Source organism: Sorex araneus, chromosome 8, assembly GCF_027595985.1.
Source record: "Sorex araneus isolate mSorAra2 chromosome 8, mSorAra2.pri, whole genome shotgun sequence".
Lineage (NCBI taxonomy): Eukaryota > Metazoa > Chordata > Mammalia > Eulipotyphla > Soricidae > Sorex > Sorex araneus.
In genome coordinates this window covers 12,900,840-12,919,693 of record NC_073309.1, presented here as the reverse complement: position 1 = coordinate 12,919,693, position 18,854 = coordinate 12,900,840, and the positions used below count along the sequence as shown (strand labels likewise).

Below are 18,854 nucleotides of genomic sequence, written 5' to 3'. Positions count from 1 at the left end.
GTTTAAATTGTTTTAATTAGTTTAATAGTTGGCTGGGCATCAGTAACTCCCCTGCCCCATTGACTGCCTCACCCTTCCACGTCTACCCCAACTCAGCAATGCCTGTAAAGAGAAGAACCCTGCAGAAGCAGCGCTTCCAGCTGTTTTCTCTCAGAAGCCTACCAGAGGGTGTAGGGATCCCTCCCCTGACCCACCTGGTCCTGGGAACGTGTGCTGCAGACAGGGAGAGCTCGGGTCTGGCCGGAGGCTTCTCTTGCACTGAAGGCTCTGCAGTAAGTTCCTTCACCTCTTGTGACCTCTCTGCAGTCGGCTGGGTCAAGGTTGTAGGAATAGAGGTTACCCAGAATCTTGTTGGAGATGGAGAGCCGTGGTAAAAAAAAAATAGTCTCCCAGTTTCAAATCCTGCAGACTGAGGGCTCTGCAAGGTAAAGGAAGAGCAGAAGTGTAAGGGCTAGGGGCCAGCATCCTTGCCAGGGTGCCCCACAAATTCTAGCTAAGCTGAAGGCAGCTTAGATCTTTGACTACCTGCTTTGGATATACTTGCCCAAGGGTGAGTGCCCAGAGCTGCCAGCCTCAGCGTGCACACGGCTAAGCCAAGTTGAGTTGCAGTCTGGATTTAGAGCGATGAGAGCAGAGGGATTTATATGCTACTTCCTCAGCCCTCACCCTCTGCAGGGTGCTTCTAGGCCTTTCCTCACTTCCCTCCCTTACCGCACATGCAACTTGACACTGTCATAAGATCCCAGGAAGTCTTAGCTGTGGTTCTGCTCAGTTTGGGGGACAGAGTCCTCGCTCAGTACAAATCTAGTCCTTCAGCCCCGAGACCTCTTGGTAAACCTGGTGGTGATGTAGCAGCCACAGGCTAGGACCAAACCTGGGATTGGCTGCTACCCCGTTCTAAGTTTCAGGATTGATGGGGCACTGCAGTAGAATCTATACTCAGATACCTTCCTCCACGTAAAAGTGATGCCAAGGATTTCCTTCGACCCCCTGCCACCTGTTGTTGTCTGGCCACCCTGGACACAGGGCTGGATGCTGTGCTGTTTGCAAGGACAGCATACTCAGGAGATTTCAGTGAGACTGAATTCTAGACGGCTGTGTATTTCGGGGTGGGAAGGGAGAGAGGTAGATGCTTGCTGCCTCTTAAACCTACCCTGTATAAAATCTACAATACAGCTGCTTCCATGTACCTGTGCCTGAAATGTCTGCAATAAAAGAGGTGTTTGTAATCTGCGGTTTCTTTCTTCTTGAGGGCACCTGGTTGGGAAAGGGGATCCTGGGGGGCATCAGGGACGGGGAACAATGACTGCAAGGACTGCGGTGAGACCATCTCCTCTGCCCTTGCCAGAGGTCCCCCCGGCCTGTTTACTCCAACCTGTTTCTTAGGGGGAATTGAGGCTTCTGCCAATTTAGTTTGTCCCTGGAGAGAGACGCCAGCCTGGGGGCTGAGTGGACCAGCGCCGTGATTGGGGAGTGGGCATGGACCCGTGCCGGACGCCTATCCTTGAGGGCGGCCAGAAGGCGGCCGAGTGGGGCGGGCTCCGGAGGCGCCTTGCCGGCTCCCCGGCCCGGAACCTTTCTTCTCGGGCGGGTGCAGGTTCCGGGAGCCGCGGCTCGGCGGGCCGGAAGTGGAGGCGGTTGGTGGGGTTGGCGGGGCTCAGGGCCGCGGCGCGGGCGGCGGTTTGGGGACTGCGGGAGGGCCGAGCGGAGCGCACAGCGGCCCGCAGTGTGACCTCGGCGCGGCGCGGCGTCAGCGATCGAACCCCGCGCGGCCGGGGCGCCCGCGACCGGGCCCATGGCCTCCTCCTGCGCGAGCATCGACATCGAGGACGCTACGCAGCACCTGCGGGACATCCTCAAGCTGGACCGGCCGGCGGGGGGTGAGCCGGGGCCGCGGGTGGGCCTTGGGCGAGCGGGCGGCCGGGGCGGCGCGTGCCGGGGCCCTCCTCGGGGCGCGCGGGTCCGTCACCCTCCCTGCGTCCCCCAGGCTAGTGAGGGCAGAACAGGGTCCGAGCGGTAAATGCCCCCGCCCCCCACCTCTCGTGCTCCCCGAAGGGCGCAGACCCCCGACTGCGAACCCTTCCCGTTCCCCCCGCGGGGCACTTTGGCCACGTCCTTCAGCATCTCCGCTGAAGGTGAGGCCCCTTTAAATCCGCAGGGTCCCCCGGCCCTCCCAGGCCCCAAGATCCCTAGCGTTCCTGCAGCTGGTCCGGGTTCTCTACCTTTCTGCTTGGTCTCCAGGTGCCCTGTGCCAAGCAGCCGCCGGTATCCCTTGGCAACTTGCCTTCCCTCTTTCCTCCCCACCCCAGATTTTAGGCCTGTTGTTCCGAACCTGATGTTCAGGAAGAAGGTGACCAGCCCCAATTCCGTGTCCTTTTCAGGATTAAGACAAATCACAGGCTGTACGAACAACCCGGCTTAGACTCATGCAAGCCCAAGTCTGTTTTCTTTGCTTTAAATTTTAGCCCTTGGAGATGCTTCTTGCCCCATTGGCTCCCAGCACACGGAGTTAATGGGGTCGTAACGTAACGCGGTTGTCAATTAAAGAGAAAAGGGTTGAGTCCTTTCTTTGGGGGGCGCAGGGGGAGCACTCCCAGCCGTGCTCAGGGTTTACGCCTGGCTCTGTGCTGGAATTACTCCTAGCTGTGCTGGGAGGGTTGGGGGGAGGTGGGGGTGGGACTCCACATGTGGTGCCAGGGACCAAGCCCAGGTCAGTTGCTTCAAGGCAGGCGCCCTGCCCTGCTTTACCGTCACTCCAGCCCCTGAAAGGGGTTGAGTGCAGTTGACTGGGTTCGGGTGAGTGAGAGGGGCTGGCGGATAGCTGGAAGCCCACTCAGAGAGGGGACAAGGCTTGGACTAGGTTTTGTAAGAGGATCGGGGTCTGGAAGCCCTCTGAGGAAATAGCTTCTCGAAGGGACACGTTTCCTACCAGACTCAGGGACCCGTGAACAGTAGTGGCGGAAGGATTGGCGGGTGATGGCCGTGTAGGACGGGGAAGCTGGGTCCCTCCAGACCCTGTTCTTTAAACTTGCTGTGCGAGTGAGCGCTGTTCCTTCTGGGTGGATTTCGCCTCTCCCGGCTTCCTGCGAAACCCCTGCTGCTCGCTGCAGTCCCTGCGCCCTTTACCCCAGGCCTGGGGAGCCTGATTTGGGCTTTCTGAACGCATCAGCCCAGGTGCATTCTAGACTCGACAGAGCCTTGCCAGCGCCTTGCCTTGGCCCCACGCCGTGCTGCTTCCGTGCTCCTTGTTCCCTGCCGGCCAGGACTGTCCTTTTGCTCCTGAGCCACTGACAGGATGCAGAAAAGTTCCGAGGCCCGGACTCTTCATAGGTCCTTGGTTTTGGTTGACACTTGTGACGCCCCTTTTGGCCAAGGAAGTCTTGCTTGTGTCATGAGAGGGCCATGCTCCACCCTGGCTGATGTTCCACCAGAAGCGTGTGGTGTTCCTGACTCAAGTTCCCGTCGTCAGCCAAACGGGTGGTTGTGGGTGGCGTCTGAGCCTGTTGAAGGTGCTTGACTCTCAGCCAATGGCGAACAGCCGAATCGCCCTGCCCCGTACTTCTCAGCTCGTTCTAGCCCGTTTCTCCTCTGTCCTGTCAGCCATCCTTCATTCCTTAGAGCCCAGCATGTCTTCTCTGGCCCCCTGCCGCTCCTGATCTCTCTCACCCACTTTCTCTGCTACTTCATGCCATGTTCAAGCAGTCCGTCCGCTGGGCAGAGGCATCCATGTTCCCTGCCCTTCATAACTCTGGGGACTCTTACTGCCAGGGGGAGACTCTGGGCACCAGCCTCAGGCCTGGTCCTCTGCATCTCAGCTCTTGGTGCTGGGTTTTTCCCTCCACCACTGGCTCCCATGGCGTCTCCTTAAACTTTGTTCTTATTTTTCCCGTGCCCTCGCTCAAATCCGTGGAGTGCCTCTGTGCTTGGCCTCTCACCTCCAAGGATTCTCGAATACTCATGGCTCCCTGTCCCATCAGCTGAAAAACCCTGGTCTTGTCCTTGCGTGGTGGCATGGTGGAGATGTGAAGTCACCCTCAGAGGGTATGGGTCCAGGGACGAACGTTGGCCCCCTGCCCTGCAGGCAGGCTTTACTCTGGAGCGTTCTGAGAGTACCCCAGAGCGCGCTCATGAAGCTTAAGGAGAAGCCACCTCAGCAGGGTGCCCCTCTCTGTCCCCAGGCCCCAATGCAGAGAGCCAGCGGCCACCAAACACCTACAATGGGGACCTCAATGGGCTCCTGGTCCCAGACCCTCTCTGCTCGGGTGACAGCTCCTCAGCAAGCAAGTCTGGCCTCCGCACCATGCCACCTCTCAGCCTGCAGGAGAAGCAGGTCATGTGAGTGCGGGAGAGATGGCAGCGGTGGTGTTGGGGTCTTTGCTGTAAGTGAGGGGAGGGAACTGCCTCTGCTGCCCACCCGCCTCAGCTGGCCTGGGGCGTGTCCTGTAGCTGCACTGAGACGAGGATGCAGCTGAGCACCGGCTCTCAGTGGAGTGGGGCTGGGGTTCTGGTTGGCGACAGAAGCAGGCCGGTTCCCAGGGGCTGGGAGGGAAGGGACCAAGCGGAGCTGCTGTCACCAGTCTGGGGAACAGTGGACCAAGCAGAGCTTGTCACCTTTGCCAGGTCCTTTACCCCTCCCTGCCCTACCCATTGAGACTTGGGGTAACCGAGCTTGGTCCCCTTCCCCCCAGCTGCCTGTCAGGAGATGACAGTTCGACCTGTATCGGGATCTTGGCTAAAGAGGTGGAGATTGTGGCCAGCAGTGACTCGAGCATCTCAAGCAAGGCTCGCGGGAGCAACAAGGTGAGGACGGGGTGCTGCGGCTGGGGGGGGTCGGAGCACTCCGGCCGCTCCCTCCCGCCAGGCTGCGGCTCCTACGGGGACCACCCTGACAGCTGATCTGGTCCCCTGCAGGCCAGGGCTGGTGGGCAGAGAATGGAGGGAACCTGGTCCCAGAGTTGTGACCTGGTTGGGTTTGCACATGAGGTCTCTCCTGACCCCAGGGACACTGCCCCAAGCCCTCAGCTTCTGTGCGCGTCCCTTTTGGTTCTCAGGTGAAAATCCAGCCCGTCGCCAAGTACGACTGGGAACAGAAGTACTACTATGGCAACCTGATTGCTGTGTCCAACTCCTTCTTGGCTTACGCCATTCGGGGTGAGTGGGGGCAGGCTGGAGGAAGGGGCATTCTGCTGAATCCCCCAGGGTGCCGGTGAAGAGAGTCAGCCCTGCGGGGATCAGTGGCAGGCCCGTCTGCGCTGCCCGTACCCACCTCTGCTGGGCCTTGGGGAGCCGGGTGGGAGCACGGAGCCAGAAACTGGTGGCGGCCCAGAGCCCGTTTCTCTGCCGCTGCCGGCGCCTGAATCCTCGCTCTCGGCTCCACTCCTGCTTGCAGCTGCCAACAATGGCTCCGCGATGGTGCGGGTGATCAGCGTGAGCACTTCGGAGCGGACTCTGCTCAAGGGCTTCACGGGCAGCGTGGCCGATCTGGCCTTCGCGCACCTCAACTCGCCACAGCTGGCCTGCCTGGACGAGGCCGGCAATCTCTTCGTGTGGCGCTTGGCCCTGGTTAATTGCAAGATTCAGTATCCTTTGCCCAGGCTTGGAACGGAGGGCAGGTGGGGGGAGCGAGGACTGCCAGACACATCTCATCGGCCGTCTGTCCAGCCCTTAACGCCCCGTTCAGGGAAGAGATCTTGGTCCACATCCGGCAGCCAGAGGGCACGCCGCTGAACCACTTCCGCAGGATTATCTGGTGCCCCTTCATCCCCGAGGAGAGTGAGGACTGCTGTGAGGAGAGCAGCCCCACGGTGGCCCTGCTGCATGAAGACCGGGTGAGGGCCGCTCACGGGGACGGGCAGTGCAGCCGTGGGGTGGCCCGCTCATCACCCTGTCCCCCCCCAGGCTGAGGTGTGGGACCTGGACATGCTCCGCTCCAACCACAGCACCTGGCCAGTCGACGTGAGCCAGATCAAACAGGGTTTCATCGTGGTCAAAGGCCACAGCACAGTAAGCTTGCAGCTGACCACTTCCCTGCCTCCGCCTTCTTCCTTATGTTCCTCATCTCTTCCCTTGGCCCACAACTGCCAGCACTCTCTCACGGGGACTGCGCACGGGGATCTTCCCCTGAGGCCTCACATCCTGCTGTCCCTGAGGGCTGAGACACAGAATGGGGGATAAGTCACCTGCCTCGAGTTTGCAGCAGCCTCTCCGGGTGTGCACCTCAGCCCCGCACAGGGTCCCCTGTGCATTGCCAGGAGTGATCGCTGAGCGTCCCCCGGGGGTGGTACCCAAACCCCTTCCTCAAAAACAAGACAGAAAGTGCGCAGCTGCTGTGTGGGTCAGCCTGGCTCGCGCCCGTCCTCATCTGGGAAGGGCTTGTTCCGCTGCAGGTGGGTGTAAAGCCAGGCTCTTTGGGTTCTTCCCAGTGTCTGAGTGAGGGGGCCCTCTCCCCAGACGGGACTGTCCTGGCCACCGCGAGTCACGATGGCTTTGTCAAGTTCTGGCAGATCTACATTGAGGGCCAGGATGAGCCCAGGTAAAGCAGGGCCAGGGGCAGGGGGGCACCCCCTCTCCAGGGAGCCTGGTCACTCACTCCTGCTTGCCTGCAGGTGTCTGCATGAGTGGAAGCCTCATGACGGGCGCCCCCTCTCCTGCCTCCTCTTCTGTGACAACCACAAGAAACAGGATCCTGAGTGAGTAGGTGGGCAGGTGGGTGGGCCTCGGGGCCCTGGGCTCCCAGCAGAGGGCCCCGCCAGCCACTTGGTGCCTTGCTGCTCCTCAGCGTCCCTTTCTGGAGGTTCCTCATCACCGGTGCTGACCAGAACCGAGAGCTTAAGATGTGGTGCACGGTGTCCTGGACCTGCCTGCAGACCATCCGGTAAGCAGGCACTGGGGCGGGGCTGGAGTCGGGGTCTCTCCATCCTCTCGGCCTAACTCATTCCCAGTCGCTCCCCCGCCCCTGTCCCCCTCCCCCCAGCTTCTCCCCGGATATCTTCAGCTCCGTGAGCGTGCCCCCCAGCCTCAAGGTTTGCCTGGACCTCTCTGCGGAGTACCTGATTCTCAGCGATGTGCAGCGGAAGGTAGGCAGCAGGGTGGGGCACAGCCTGGACGAGGCTGGTGTGTTGTTGGGAAGGCTGTGGCCCCTGTGCCGCCTCTGACCTCGGCGGGGCGCGCACTGCCCGCACAGGTCCTGTACGTGATGGAGCTGCTGCAGAACCAGGAGGAGGGCCGGGCCTGCTTCAGCTCCATCTCCGAGTTCCTGCTCACCCACCCCGTGCTCAGCTTCGGCATCCAGGTTGTGAGTCGCTGCCGGCTGCGGCACACGGAGGTGCTGCCTGCCGAGGAGGAGAACGACAGCCTCAGCACTGGTGAGCGCAGTCCGGGGTTGCGCGATAGCGCACAGGAGGGTGCTGGGGGCTCAGCAGCCACACTGTCCTCACAGATGGGCCCCACGGAGCTAATCCCACGGAGGCCGCGGCCGGCGTGCTCATCAAGCTCTTCTGCGTGCATACGAAGTGAGTGTTGGGGGTCCCCCGGCCCCTCACTCCCCGCCTCTGCCCCTGAGCGCGCTCAAGTCCCCCTTTCTCTTCCCGCAGGGCATTGCAAGATGTGCAGATCCGCTTCCAGCCGCAGCTGAACCCTGACGTGGTGGCCCCCTTGTCCACCCACCCTGCCCACGAGGACTTTGGTGAGTGAGGGGAGAGCGGGGAAGCAGAGGCGCCTGCTTTCCCTGCGGGCGGGCTCATGTGCGGCCTCCCCCACAGCCTTCGGGGAGTCCCGGCCCGAGCTGGGCTCCGAGGGCCTGAACTCCGGCGCGCACGGCTCGCAGCCCGACCTCCGGCGCCTGGTGGAGCTGCCGGCTCCCGCCGACTTCCTCAGCCTGAGCAGCGAGGCCAAGCCCAAGCTGATGACGCCCGACGCCTTCATGACACCCAGCGCCTCCCTGCCGCAGGTGGGCTGGGGAAGCGGCTCGGGGCCTCGGGCGGGAGGCGCTGACGGGGCTGGGTCAGGGCACAGCCCCCCTTCTCCGCGTCCCCCAGATGGCGGTGTCCCCCGGCGGCAGCTCCAGCTCCAGCTCCAGCTCGTCTCTCACAGCCGTGTCTGCCATGAGCAGCACCTCCACGGCGGACTCTGCCTTGCCCAGGTGAGGCTGCGTTAGGAGGGGGACAGCATGGCCGGGCTTCCCGGGGCCTGGGCACTGATCCCTCCACCCTCCCGCCACCAGGCCCCCCGAGGAGCTGGCCCTGAGCCCGAAACTGCAGCTTGAAGGTGGCCTGAGCGTGAGCAGCGGCAGCCTGCAGGGCAGCCCCCGCGGCCTCCTGCCCGGCCTGCTCCCAGGCCCGGCCGACAAACTCCCTCCCAAGGGGCCGGGCCAGGTGCGTGAAGCGCAGGGGGGCAGCGGGAAGGTTGGCCAGGCGCCTCATGGCCGGCTTGCTCTGGAGGCCACATTGCCCCTGAGGGTCCCGGGAGGCAGCTCCTCGGCCTCTCCACCGGGGACTGCGGGCGTGCTTGACCCGCGTCCCCTCCCTCCTCGCCAATGCCTCCTCTCTGCAAATGCCGGCGCTGCCTCCTCTCCAGCCCACCCCGCCTCCCACCTCCTGAGCCCCAGTCTTTGGCCACTTCAGGTACCTACTGCTGCCTCTGCACTGTCCCTGGAGCTACAGGAAGTGGAGCCCCTGGGGCTCCCCCAGGCTTCTCCCAGCCGCACCCGTTCCCCCGATGTTATCTCCTCAGCTTCCACCGCCCTGTCCCAGGACATCCCCGAGATTGCGTCTGAGGCCCTCCCCCGTGGCTTTGGCGCCTCTGCGCCTGAGGGCCTGGAGCCGGACAGTATGGCCTCAGCGGCCTCAGCACTCCACCTCCTGTCCCCTCGGCCCCGCCCGGGGCCCGAGCTTGGTCCTCAGCTTGGCCTGGATGGAGGCCCGGGGGACGGTGATCGGCATAGCACTCCCTCCCTCCTGGAGGCAGCCTTGACCCAGGAGGCCACAGGCGCTGACAGTCAGATCTGGCCCACGGCCCCCGACATCACTCGTGAGACCGGCAGCAGCCTTGGAGAAAGGTGTGGCCCTGGGGAGAGGCAGGGTGCCGTGGGCGGGGGGCTCCAGAGCGAGGCCGCCACTGCTGAGTGGGCCTGCCCCCTGCCCAGCCCCAGGAACGGACTCCAGGAGAAGCACAAGAGCCTGGCCTTCCACCGGCCTCCCTACCACCTGCTGCAGCAGCACGACAGCCAGGACGCCAGTGCCGAGCAGAGGTGGGCGCCCGGGCCGCTGCGCGCTCGGGAGCAGCCACGATGGTCGGTGGGTGGGCGCTGATCCCTCCCCCTCCCTCCCTTCCCGCAGCGACCATGATGACGAGGTGGCCAGCCTCGCCTCTGTAGCAGGGGGCTTCGGCCCCAAGGTCCCCACACCACGGCTGCCCGCCAAGGACTGGAAGACCAAGGGATCCCCTCGGGGCTCCCCAAAGCTTAAAAGGAAGGGCAAGAAGGAGGACGGGTAAGAGTGGGCCTGGGGCAGAGAGCTGGCTCGTCCCGGCTGCCTGCCCCGCCCAGCCTGAGCTGCTGCTTTCCTTAGGGATCCGGCTGTGGGGTCCCGGCACACAGAGCACCAGGTCAGTGCACCAGCACCCTTGCTCCTGTGGGGGTGCTCCCTCTGAGGTAGTGGGGCGCTGGAGGTGGGGTGGGGGCAGGTGGCATGTGTGGCTGCTCCTGGCAGGTGGTGGAACCCCCTGAGGACTGGCCGGCACTGATCTGGCAACAGCAGAGAGAGCTGGTGGGGCTGCGGCACAACCAGGAGGAGCTGCTGCAGCGTCTGTGCGCCCAGCTGGAAGGGCTGCAGAGCACCGTCACGGGCCACGTCGAGCGAGCCCTCGAGTCCCGGCATGAGCAGGAGCGTATCCTTGGGCAGCGAGGGCCGGGGCGTGGCAGGGGCAGGGGCAGAGGAACCCTCCCTGGCTCGAGAGGGGACATGGGGCCTGGGCCGGCTGCTTCCTTAGCTGCAGTGCAGAGCGGCGGCTGGAGCGGGCGCTGGCCGAGGGGCAGCAGCGGGGCGGGCAGCTGCAGGAACAGCTGACACAGCAGCTGTCCCAGGCTCTGTCTTCGGCTGTGGCCGGGCGGCTGGAGCGCAGCATCCGGGATGAGATCAAGAAGACGGTGCCTCCATGTGAGTGGTTTCTGGGTTTGGGGGGCTCTTGGGTCACACCCAGCGACACTCAGAGGTCACTCTTGCCTCTGCACTCGGTAATTACACCTGGCAGTGCTTGGGGGATCAGATGGGATGTCAAGGATTGAACCTAGGTTGGATACATGCCAGGCAAATGCTGTACCCGCTATAGTATCTCTCCAGCCCCAGTTTTGGGTTGTTGGCTGGTTGGTTAGTTAATTTCAGTGTGGGAGCCAGTGGTGCTCAGACTTACTCCTGGCTCTGTGCTCGGGAACACTCCTGGTGGGGCTCAAGGAATCATATGGAGTTTTAGGGGTTAAAACTGGGTCGGCCACGTGCAAGGCAAACAGCCCACCCTCTCTAGTCCATTTCTGGGTTTTTCTGGCTTTTCTCTCCTCCCCCTGCAGTGACTCAGGTTCCACCCGCTTGGTTGTGATGCTCCCGGGGCTTGCACGCTAGCTTCTGCTTGCACACGTGCTCACTCGAGGGTGCATTTTTTACATTTGCTCTTTTGGGGGGCCATATCCATTCTGCTCAGTTCTGCTCCCAGCTCAGAGCTGGGGGTTCACTCCTGACAGTGCTTGGGACTCTTGTGGGGCTGGAGTTAGAAGCCGGGGCTCCTGCACGCAGGGTGAACGCCCAGCCCTCTGAGCTGTGGCCCCGATTGTGCCTCTCAAGCACAGCGTGGTAGCAGGGCTCATGCTCTCCTAGTTTGCTCATGGGGGTCTCCCACGCTTGCAGTGCACAGAGATACACACTTTGCTGTGGCACCAGGGGTCCCAGATGACAGTGTTGCCAGAACTTCATTTAGCCTGTGGGGCGGTGCCAGGGATGGAAATCACCATGACTTCATGCCCGCAAGGCAACCGAGCCCCTCGTGAGACTGCTGGGTGGATCAGATGGGAGGGGACCCCCCTTTCAAGATTCCTTTCCCCACCTCTTCCCCCCTACCCAGGTGTCTCTCGGAGCCTGGAGCCTGTGGCAGGCCAGCTGAGCAGTTCAGTGGCCACCAGGCTCACAGCTGTGGAGGGCAGCATGAAGGAGAGTATCTCGAAGCTGCTCAAGTCCAAGGTGCGCTCAAGCCCCAGAGGCGGGAAGAATTTAGGTTCAGGCCTGCTCAGGCCTGAGACTCGGTTCCTCTCTCTGTGCCCAGAACCTGACAGACGCCATCGCCCGAGCAGCTGCAGACACGTTACAGGGGCCGATGCAGGCTGCCTACCGGGAAGCCTTCCAGAGCGTGGTGCTGCCCGCCTTCGAGAAGAGCTGCCAGGCCATGTTCCAGCAGATCAACGACAGCTTCCGGCTGGGCACCCAGGAGTGTGAGTGAAGTCGTGTGGCCCCAGGAAGGAAGCCTGTCCCCTCCCTTGCCGCCCTCTCCCTCATGGCCCGGTGGTCCCCTCAGACTTGCAGCAGCTCGAGAGCCACATGAAGAGCCGGAAGGCCCGGGAGCAGGAGGCGCGTGAGCCAGTGTTGGCCCAGCTGCGAGGGCTTGTCAGCACCCTGCAGGGCGCCACCGAGCAGATGGCAGCCACCGTGTCCAGCAGCGTTCGGGCTGAGGTGCAGCACCAGCTGCACTTGGCTGTGGGCAGGTGGGTGGGCAGGCCAGTGGGCAAGGTGGAGGGTTCGGGCACTGCCAGCCTGGGCTCCCGTCTACTCAGCCCCCCGGCTTCCCTTTGCAGCCTGCAGGAGTCCATTCTGGCGCAGGTGCAGCGCATTGTCAAGGGCGAGGTGAGCGTGGCGCTCAAGGAGCAGCAGGCAGCAGTCACGTCCAGCATCATGCAGGCCATGCGCTCGGCCGCTGGCACACCAGTTCCTGCCGCTCACATTGACTGCCAGGCCCAGCAAGCCCACATCCTGCAGCTGCTGCAGCAGGGCAACCTCAACCAGGCCTTCCAACAGGTACGCCAGGCAGAGGCTCTGCTGATGGTTGACTGTGCCCGCTCAGAGCCCACCTGCCAGCTCTTGAGCACTCTCCGTTGTGGACAGTTTCTGCTGCTTTCTGGTCTCCAAGCCATTTCCCCTGCAGGTCTCACTGCCTGGACCCCAGTGCCCATTCCTTCTGTCAGCCCCTCTCGCTTCCTGCCCACCCTTCTCAGCAAACTCCCGATTCCCTAGAGCAGGGGTGGGCACATCGTCCATGAGCTGTGCCGTGTAAGTCCTGTGAAACCATGGGGTCTCCCTGCTTCATGATGGGACAGACATAGCTGCTGCTTGACTATGCCTACAGCCTTGCTGTGTAGATCGTATGGCCCATGATGTTAGAAACAGCCAATGGGCTCTTGGTAGGAAAAGGATCCCCACCAGCCCGCTGTGCAGCAACAGCACAGCCTGGGCAGTGCTCTCTGGAGCCTCAGTACCCGGCAGGGTCTTCTCCCAGGCTCCACAGCCAGAGCGGCGGGACTGTCATTAGCTCCGGCCTCTTCCCGGGGCCAGAGCTCAGACAGTAAGTAAGGCGCTAGCCTTGTCCGTGGCAGCCTCGGGTTCGGTCCCTGGTATACCACGGATAGACGCTGAGCCACTGCCAGCTGTGACCCCTGAGAGTTAGGAGTAAGCCTTGTCCACCGCTGGCTGTGCTCGGACAGAGCATAAAAGCCACTCTTTCTCTCCCGAGGCTCTGACAGCTGCCGACCTGAACCTGGTGCTGTACGTGTGTGAAACTGTGGACCCAGGCCAGGTCTTTGGACAACCGTCCTGTCCCCTCTCCCAGCCCGTCCTGCTCTCCCTCATTCAGCAGCTGGCCTCTGACCTAGGCACTAGAACTGACCTCAAGCTCAGGTGAGTGGGTTCAGCAACTGACAGGGCGGGGAGTGTCTGGGGATAGGTGAGGAACTTTTCAAAGCACAGACGCCTACTTTTGCTGGACTCCCCGGTCTGCTTCTCCACTGAGCCCCTGGGCCTCCCTTGTCAAGCAGCACCTCTAGGCCTCAGTGCCACCAGGGGGCGCTCCCACCCTCTGGAACCTACCTATAGCCTGTTCCCTTTTTCCACCCCCAGCTACCTGGAAGAGGCTGTGATGCACCTGGACCACAGTGACCCCATCACTCGGGACCACATGGGCTCCGTCATGGCCCAGGTGCGCCAGAAGCTTTTCCAGTTCCTGCAGGCTGAGCCACACAATTCCCTTGGCAAAGTGGCCCGGCGGCTCAGCCTCATGCTGCACGGCCTCGTGACGCCCAGCCTCCCTTAACTAAGCCGGCTGTGCCTAAGATGGCACCAGATGCCAGCAAACAAGCAGGCCTAGGCCAGGGCAGGTTATGTCTGCCCTTAACCTGCTCAGGCTCCCACTTCGGGGTGTTCACTTCGGGGTGTTTGGGGTGGGGGGAGTGCAGGTTGTGGTAGCAGCAGGTTTAGGCTGGACCCAGGTTGGATATTGTGCCTTCTTGGGTTCCACCATGCCTGGAGCATGACCCCCGAGATCGTGACACCATTTGAGTTGAATTTTCCATGTTCCTTTTTACCTCCAATTTGGATCTTTTTGTTTTTGAAAAACACTGAGAAATTCGATTAAATGCTTTTGGAATAAAATGAAGCATGTGTTTTAGTGTTTCTTTGGTGTGACTTTGATAACTACCCTCCGTGCTCTGCCCTTCCCCTTCCCCCTGCTCCCCTCTCCCTAGATACAGATGTCCAGAGCCTAACTTGTACAGCAGTTTATTTTATTTATTTACCTGTTTGGCTTTTGGTGTCCACAGTGCCCAGAGGATACTCTCAGTTCAGGGTACAGGGGTCAGTCTTATCAGTGTTGAGACCATGTGTGGTGCCCAGGATCAGACCTAGGGTTTCTGCAAACAAGCATGCATTCCTCCACTCCAGCCCTTCAAGTTATCTCCCCAGTCCCTAAAGCCTTCTTAAACTGTGGGTCGTGGGCTGGAGCGATAGCATATCGGGTAGGGCATTTGCCTTGCACATGGCCAACTCGGATTCAAGTCCCATTATCCCATATGGTCCCCTGAGCACCGCTAGGAGTTAATTCCTGTATGAGCCAGGAGTAACCCTTGTGCATCGCCATGTGTGACCCAAAAAGAAAAAAAAATGTGGATCATGGCGATACCCAGCAGTGCTTATGACTTATTTCACTCCTCTATACTTAGGTGTCATGTATGATGCTCTAGAGACTATATATGATGCCAGGGATCAAGCTTATGTCAGCCATTTGTTTTTTGGTTTTGGGACATGCCCAGTGGTGCTCAGGGGTTGGTTACTCCTGCTCTGTGTTCAGAAATCGATTCTGGTAGGGTTTGGGGGATCATATGGGATTCCAGGGATTGAACCTGGGTCAACTGCATGCAAAGCAAGCACCTTCTTCTCCTTCGTACTACCTTTCTGGCCCAGATGCCAGCTGTTTGTAAACTAAGTTCCTTAGTCCCTGTACTATCTCTCCAGCTCCAGAGTTCTATTTATTTTTATATTTGGCTTTTTGGGTTACATCTGGCTCTGTACTCAGGAATCACTCCTGGTAATACTCAGGGGACCATATGGGATGCTGAGGATTGAACCCAGGTCAGCCACATGCAAGGCAAATGCCCTACCCGCTGCTGTACTATCGCTCTGGCCCCTCCGGACTTTTAAAATTGTTTCAAGGGCCAGAGAAATAGTACAACAGGTAAGGCTTTCCTTGTATGTAGCCAATTGGGATTCTATTTCTGGCATCACATAATGGTCCCTTGAGTACCATGAGGAGTGATCCCTGAACACTGCCAGCAGTGACCCTGAGTACAGGACCAGGAGTAAACCCTGAGCACTCTTAGTGTGGGCCTAACTTTATGATTTATTGTTTCAGAAACTAATTTTTTTTTGTGATTGTCAGTAAATATTTGCTTTGTATATTTTTTTTGTGTGGGGGGGGTCACCCAGCGATGCACAGGGGTTACTCCTGACTCTGCACTCAGGAATTACTCCTGGCAGTGCTCAGGGGACAATGTGGGATGCTGAGAATCGAACCCAGGTCAGCCACGTGCAAGGCAAATGCCCTACCCACTGTGCTATCGCTCCAGCCCTGCTTTGTATGTAATCACATAAAAATTTCTCTGAGAGGGACTGGAGTGATAGTCCAGGGGTTAAATTGTTTGCCTTGTATGCAGCCTACCTGGGTTTGATCCCCATTACCCACTAAGGTCCCCGAGCCACCAGAAGTGATTCCTGAGCACAGAACCAGGGGAAACCCCTGAGCATTGCTGGGTGTGGCCCAAAAATCAAACAACCACCCTCCAAAAATTTCTCCGACAAATAAGGGTCTCAAGTGGGAAAAGTTGAAGCGGTTCTAGGCTTGCTCTGTAGTTGCCTCCCCAGTGGTCCCCCTTCCGATCTCTGGGGCAGGAGCCTGGAGACAGTGAAACACTGACCTGTTCCTCTGGCCGTCTGTCCCTTTGGGTTCCCTGCTCTCTGCCAATCTGGGAAAGTGGGTGGAGCCTACAGCTGATCCAGAGCCCCGCCCCGAAGCCCTAGCCAATCACAGCCCCTGCTTCCGGGGGCTGGGCCTGAGGCTGCACTCCAGACCGGCAGCTCTGGCACTAGGCTCCCAGCCAGGGACGATGCACCGCTGCTGGAGCTGCCCTCGCCAGCGACCACCGGGCTCGCTGCAGTGCTTGCTGCTGCTGCCACTCGGTAAGTGCGGGCGAGCTGGACCCCCCAGGCCACGCAGCCTAGGGCCAGGCCGGGTATGGAGGGTAGATGGGAGCCAGGGCACAGCTTTCCTGTGCCCCAGGAGCTGAATGGAGAGATCAGGGGGGCTACAGGGAGGGCTAACTTCAGGGTGGAAAGTGAGGGGCGCAAGCTAAGCCCAAATGTGGGAGAGGGACCCTAAAATTCTACACTGCCCATTCTCAAAGGAAGGTATGGCCTCGTGGCGCTGCTAGGTCAGCCATGGGCTTGCTCAGGCCCCCTGTTAGGACCTGGCACACATCCAGATGCTTCTGTCCTGCCCGGTCTGAGAACACCTGTGTCTGGGGGCCAGTGGGAGAGTCCAGCAAAACTTGACTGCAGAGACTGGATGGTACGGGGTGCGGGGGGTCCTATAACCCCGGACTCTACCCCCTCTTCACCTTGTTCTGACTGTTTGCATCATCCTTGCCCAGAATCTCGCAGGAAGAGTACCAAATCTTATGGGATGTGAAGACCCCTCCCCTGGCAAATAACCTTTCCGGGTTCCCCCTAGAAGCAGACAGAGGCCGTTGCCGGTGATCCTCAGACATGCCCCCTAAGTTCCCTGGGGGTGCCCCTGACGTGCTGAGTCACGTCCCCAGAGCACATCAGGGTAAACAAGTCCCCAGGGGATGGGGGCAGGCCTGCTCACCCTATTAACTGTGCCCCCCCCACCCCCAAGTTCTTGTGTCTCCCCTGGCAGCAGCCGCAGCGGGCCCGCGTGGCTGTGACAACATATACCAGGGTTTTGCACAGTGTCTCATCCGCCTGGGAGACGGCATGAGTCGAGGAGGAGAGCTGGAGACTGTCTGCAGGTACCGGAAACTGGGGACAAGCGTGAGGGTAACAGCCCAAACCGATCCCCCGGCCCCGAGGGGTCTGGACCTCTTCCTTTCTATCCCAAAGCCTTCTCGTGCCTAAATCTCCCTAACCCTGTGCCCTCCACAGGTCCTGGAATGAATTCCACACCTGTGCTTCACAAGTCCTGTCGGGCTGCCCGGAAGAGGCAGCAGCTGTGTGGGAGTCATTACAGCAAGAAGCTCGGCGGGCCCCGCATCCGGATAACTTGCACGCCCTGTGCAGCGCCTCGGTGCGTGTGCGTGAGCATGGCGCAGGCCCAGAGACCAACCAGGAGACACTGCGGGCATTTACACCTGCGACTACCGCAGCCCCCACCCCCTGGCTGCTGGCCGCTGGTCTGGCACTGGCCTGTCTCCTGGGGCCTCTGGCCTAGCCATCTCCCACCACCTCAGCTCGGCTCTGCGGGCTGCCTTCAGGGCTCTGTAGAGCAATTTGGGCTTTCATTAAAGGTATTTATATTTGTACTAAGCTCCTTCCTTTCTTGTGGTGGTGCTTGTGGGGGCTGGGCTGAGGCTTCTGAAGCTGATCCCCAGGACAGGATGGGTGGGGCCAAAGGCCATCACAGGGGACACGGTCTCTTGCAAACACTCCTTCCCAGGGGAGACAGCTTTCCATTGCGCACTCCTGAAGCCGCAGCCTTCTCTCTTCTCCTGTGCTGCTTCCCCTCTTAGCCCGGCCCCTGGAGGTCCTGTGAGGTTGCGTTTTGCCCCCCCTTTCTCAGCTACAGCGAGCCCCCCCTCCCCAGGCTTATTCCAGTCTCCAGCTTTCACCACCTCCCCCTTCTGGGCTGCCACCAGGATACCGTTGTGACCTCTAAGCTCCAGGGTAAGCGTTCTGGCCCCTCCCTTTCTGGGGTCCTGATCCATTGGGGCCCCCATTCCATAAGGTGGGGAGCTCCTTTCAGAGGTGACCTTCAAGTCCCTGAGATGGCCCACGCTGCAGAAACGGATCACAAGGGGGTTCCTCTGATCTCGCAGCTTTGAGAAGAGGTAGGCAAAGCGGCCAGAAGGTTCCTGGAGGCATCAGATCAGACTGTGGTGTGTGGTGCGTGATGTGAGATGTGGGTGTGAGGTGTGTGGTTGAGGTTTGGGTTATGCGTGGTTCGTGGTATGAAGTGTGAGATGCACGGTTTGGGTGGTATGGTGTGATGTGTAGTATGGTGTGTGGTGTGTGGTATAGTGTGTGGTGTGGTTTGTGGGGCGATACGGTGTGAGGTGTGTGTAGTGCGGTATGTGGTATGGTCTGAGGTGTGTTATGGTATGGTGTGTGTGTTACGGTGTGAGGTGTGTGGTGTGTGTAGTATGAGGAGTGTGTGTAGCGTGTGGTGTTGGTGTGAGGAGCCCTCTTGATCCTTGTGGAGAGAAAGAGCCAGACTCTGCACTGGCCTGGGGAGATGCTTCAGACAACTTGAGGGCAGAATCCCCAGGTTCAATCTCTGGCACTGCACAGAGATGGCAGTTCCTGCGGGCAGTCTGGGGGGGAGGGAGCCCCTCAGAGAGGTGAGGTTGGCTTTTGTTCAGGTCTCCACACTGAAACCTTAGGGCGTCCTTCCAAGCCCTCCCCCCATTGTTTGTGCAGGCTCCCGGGAGTGGCTTCTGTTGGCATGCCTGTCACTCTCTGCCCATTTTCTTTTCGCTTGTTATCCCCCCAGCCCACATGCCTCCTCAGTCCCTGCTGTCGAGCCGGGGATCTTACTTGCTGTACTATCTCTTTGGCCCATTTTCTGACTTGAACAACTCCTTCTGATGTTGAGCTCCTCCTGTGTGCAGGTTCCACACTCGCCAGCTCGCCTAGAGTTGCCTCGGTAACAGCAGCCATGGTGGTGGTGGTTGGGGACGGGAAGGCCACAGAGATGGAGCACCCACACAGAGGGGATGCAGTTTACAGCTGGTGGGCTTAAGTGATAATACAGCGGGTAGGACACTTGCCTTGCACACAGCCGACCTGGGTTCAATCTCCAGCATCCCATATTGTCTCCTGAGCACTGCCAGGAGTAATCCCTGAACATGGCCAGGTGTGGTCCAAAATCCAAAACCAAACAGCTGGGGTAAGTAAAGGGGCTGAGTGGGAGAGGGTTTAGAGAGGGACAAAGGAATTGACTGGGAGGAAACCGAGCATCCAGGAACCAGGAAAATCAGGGGTTTTGCTTTCTTTGGCCACATCTAGTCAGGTTTAAGGGCTATTCCCAGCTCAGAGTTT

The 18,854-nt window shown here is 60.2% G+C and overlaps 2 protein-coding genes across 4 annotated transcripts; both read left to right on the top strand.

The window, feature by feature from the left end:
- The first annotated feature begins 1,627 nt into the window (after positions 1-1,627).
- On the top strand, positions 1,628-13,689 carry EDC4 (enhancer of mRNA decapping 4). Of its 2 annotated transcripts, none has more exons than XM_055146113.1 (29): positions 1,628-1,880; positions 4,179-4,335; positions 4,689-4,800; positions 5,052-5,151; positions 5,390-5,579; positions 5,681-5,828; positions 5,899-6,003; positions 6,423-6,532; positions 6,606-6,689; positions 6,779-6,874; positions 6,974-7,076; positions 7,184-7,364; positions 7,439-7,511; positions 7,593-7,684; positions 7,761-7,948; positions 8,037-8,140; positions 8,222-8,372; positions 8,622-9,055; positions 9,143-9,247; positions 9,336-9,488; positions 9,567-9,603; positions 9,708-9,885; positions 9,999-10,154; positions 11,110-11,225; positions 11,308-11,473; positions 11,557-11,743; positions 11,834-12,053; positions 12,766-12,929; positions 13,149-13,689. In XM_055146113.1, exons 1-29 carry the CDS (start codon positions 1,796-1,798, stop codon positions 13,339-13,341), a joined length of 4,188 nt encoding a protein of 1,395 aa, XP_055002088.1. In that variant the 5' UTR covers positions 1,628-1,795; the 3' UTR covers positions 13,342-13,689. The 2 variants fall into 2 exon arrangements, with proteins under 2 accessions (XP_055002088.1, XP_055002087.1); XM_055146112.1 differs by having other exon boundaries at positions 6,387-6,532.
- Positions 13,690-15,635: 1,946 nt separating this feature from the next.
- Positions 15,636-17,119, top strand: NRN1L (neuritin 1 like). 2 transcript variants are annotated; one of them, XM_004600903.2, is made up of 3 exons: positions 15,636-15,758; positions 16,477-16,609; positions 16,743-17,119. In XM_004600903.2, exons 1-3 carry the CDS (start codon positions 15,686-15,688, stop codon positions 17,026-17,028), a joined length of 492 nt encoding a protein of 163 aa, XP_004600960.2. In that variant the 5' UTR covers positions 15,636-15,685; the 3' UTR covers positions 17,029-17,119. The 2 variants fall into 2 exon arrangements, with proteins under 2 accessions (XP_004600960.2, XP_055002228.1); XM_055146253.1 differs by having other exon boundaries at positions 15,657-15,758; positions 16,498-16,609.
- Positions 17,120-18,854: the final 1,735 nt, after the last annotated feature.

Excerpts from the sequence above, each read along its gene's own strand:
- EDC4 (XM_055146112.1), top strand. The coding sequence starts at position 1,796 with ATGGCCTCCTCCTGCGCGAGCATCGACATCGAGGACGCTACGCAGCAC. Across the intron at positions 5,152-5,389 it reads CTTGGCTTACGCCATTCGGG|CTGCCAACAATGGCTCCGCG; the intron begins GTGAGTGGGGGC and ends TCCTGCTTGCAG. Across the intron at positions 8,141-8,221 it reads GCGGACTCTGCCTTGCCCAG|GCCCCCCGAGGAGCTGGCCC; the intron begins GTGAGGCTGCGT and ends TCCCGCCACCAG.
- NRN1L (XM_004600903.2), top strand. The coding sequence starts at position 15,686 with ATGCACCGCTGCTGGAGCTGCCCTCGCCAGCGACCACCGGGCTCGCTG. Across the intron at positions 15,759-16,476 it reads CTTGCTGCTGCTGCCACTCG|TTCTTGTGTCTCCCCTGGCA; the intron begins GTAAGTGCGGGC and ends CCCACCCCCAAG. Across the intron at positions 16,610-16,742 it reads GAGCTGGAGACTGTCTGCAG|GTCCTGGAATGAATTCCACA; the intron begins GTACCGGAAACT and ends TGCCCTCCACAG.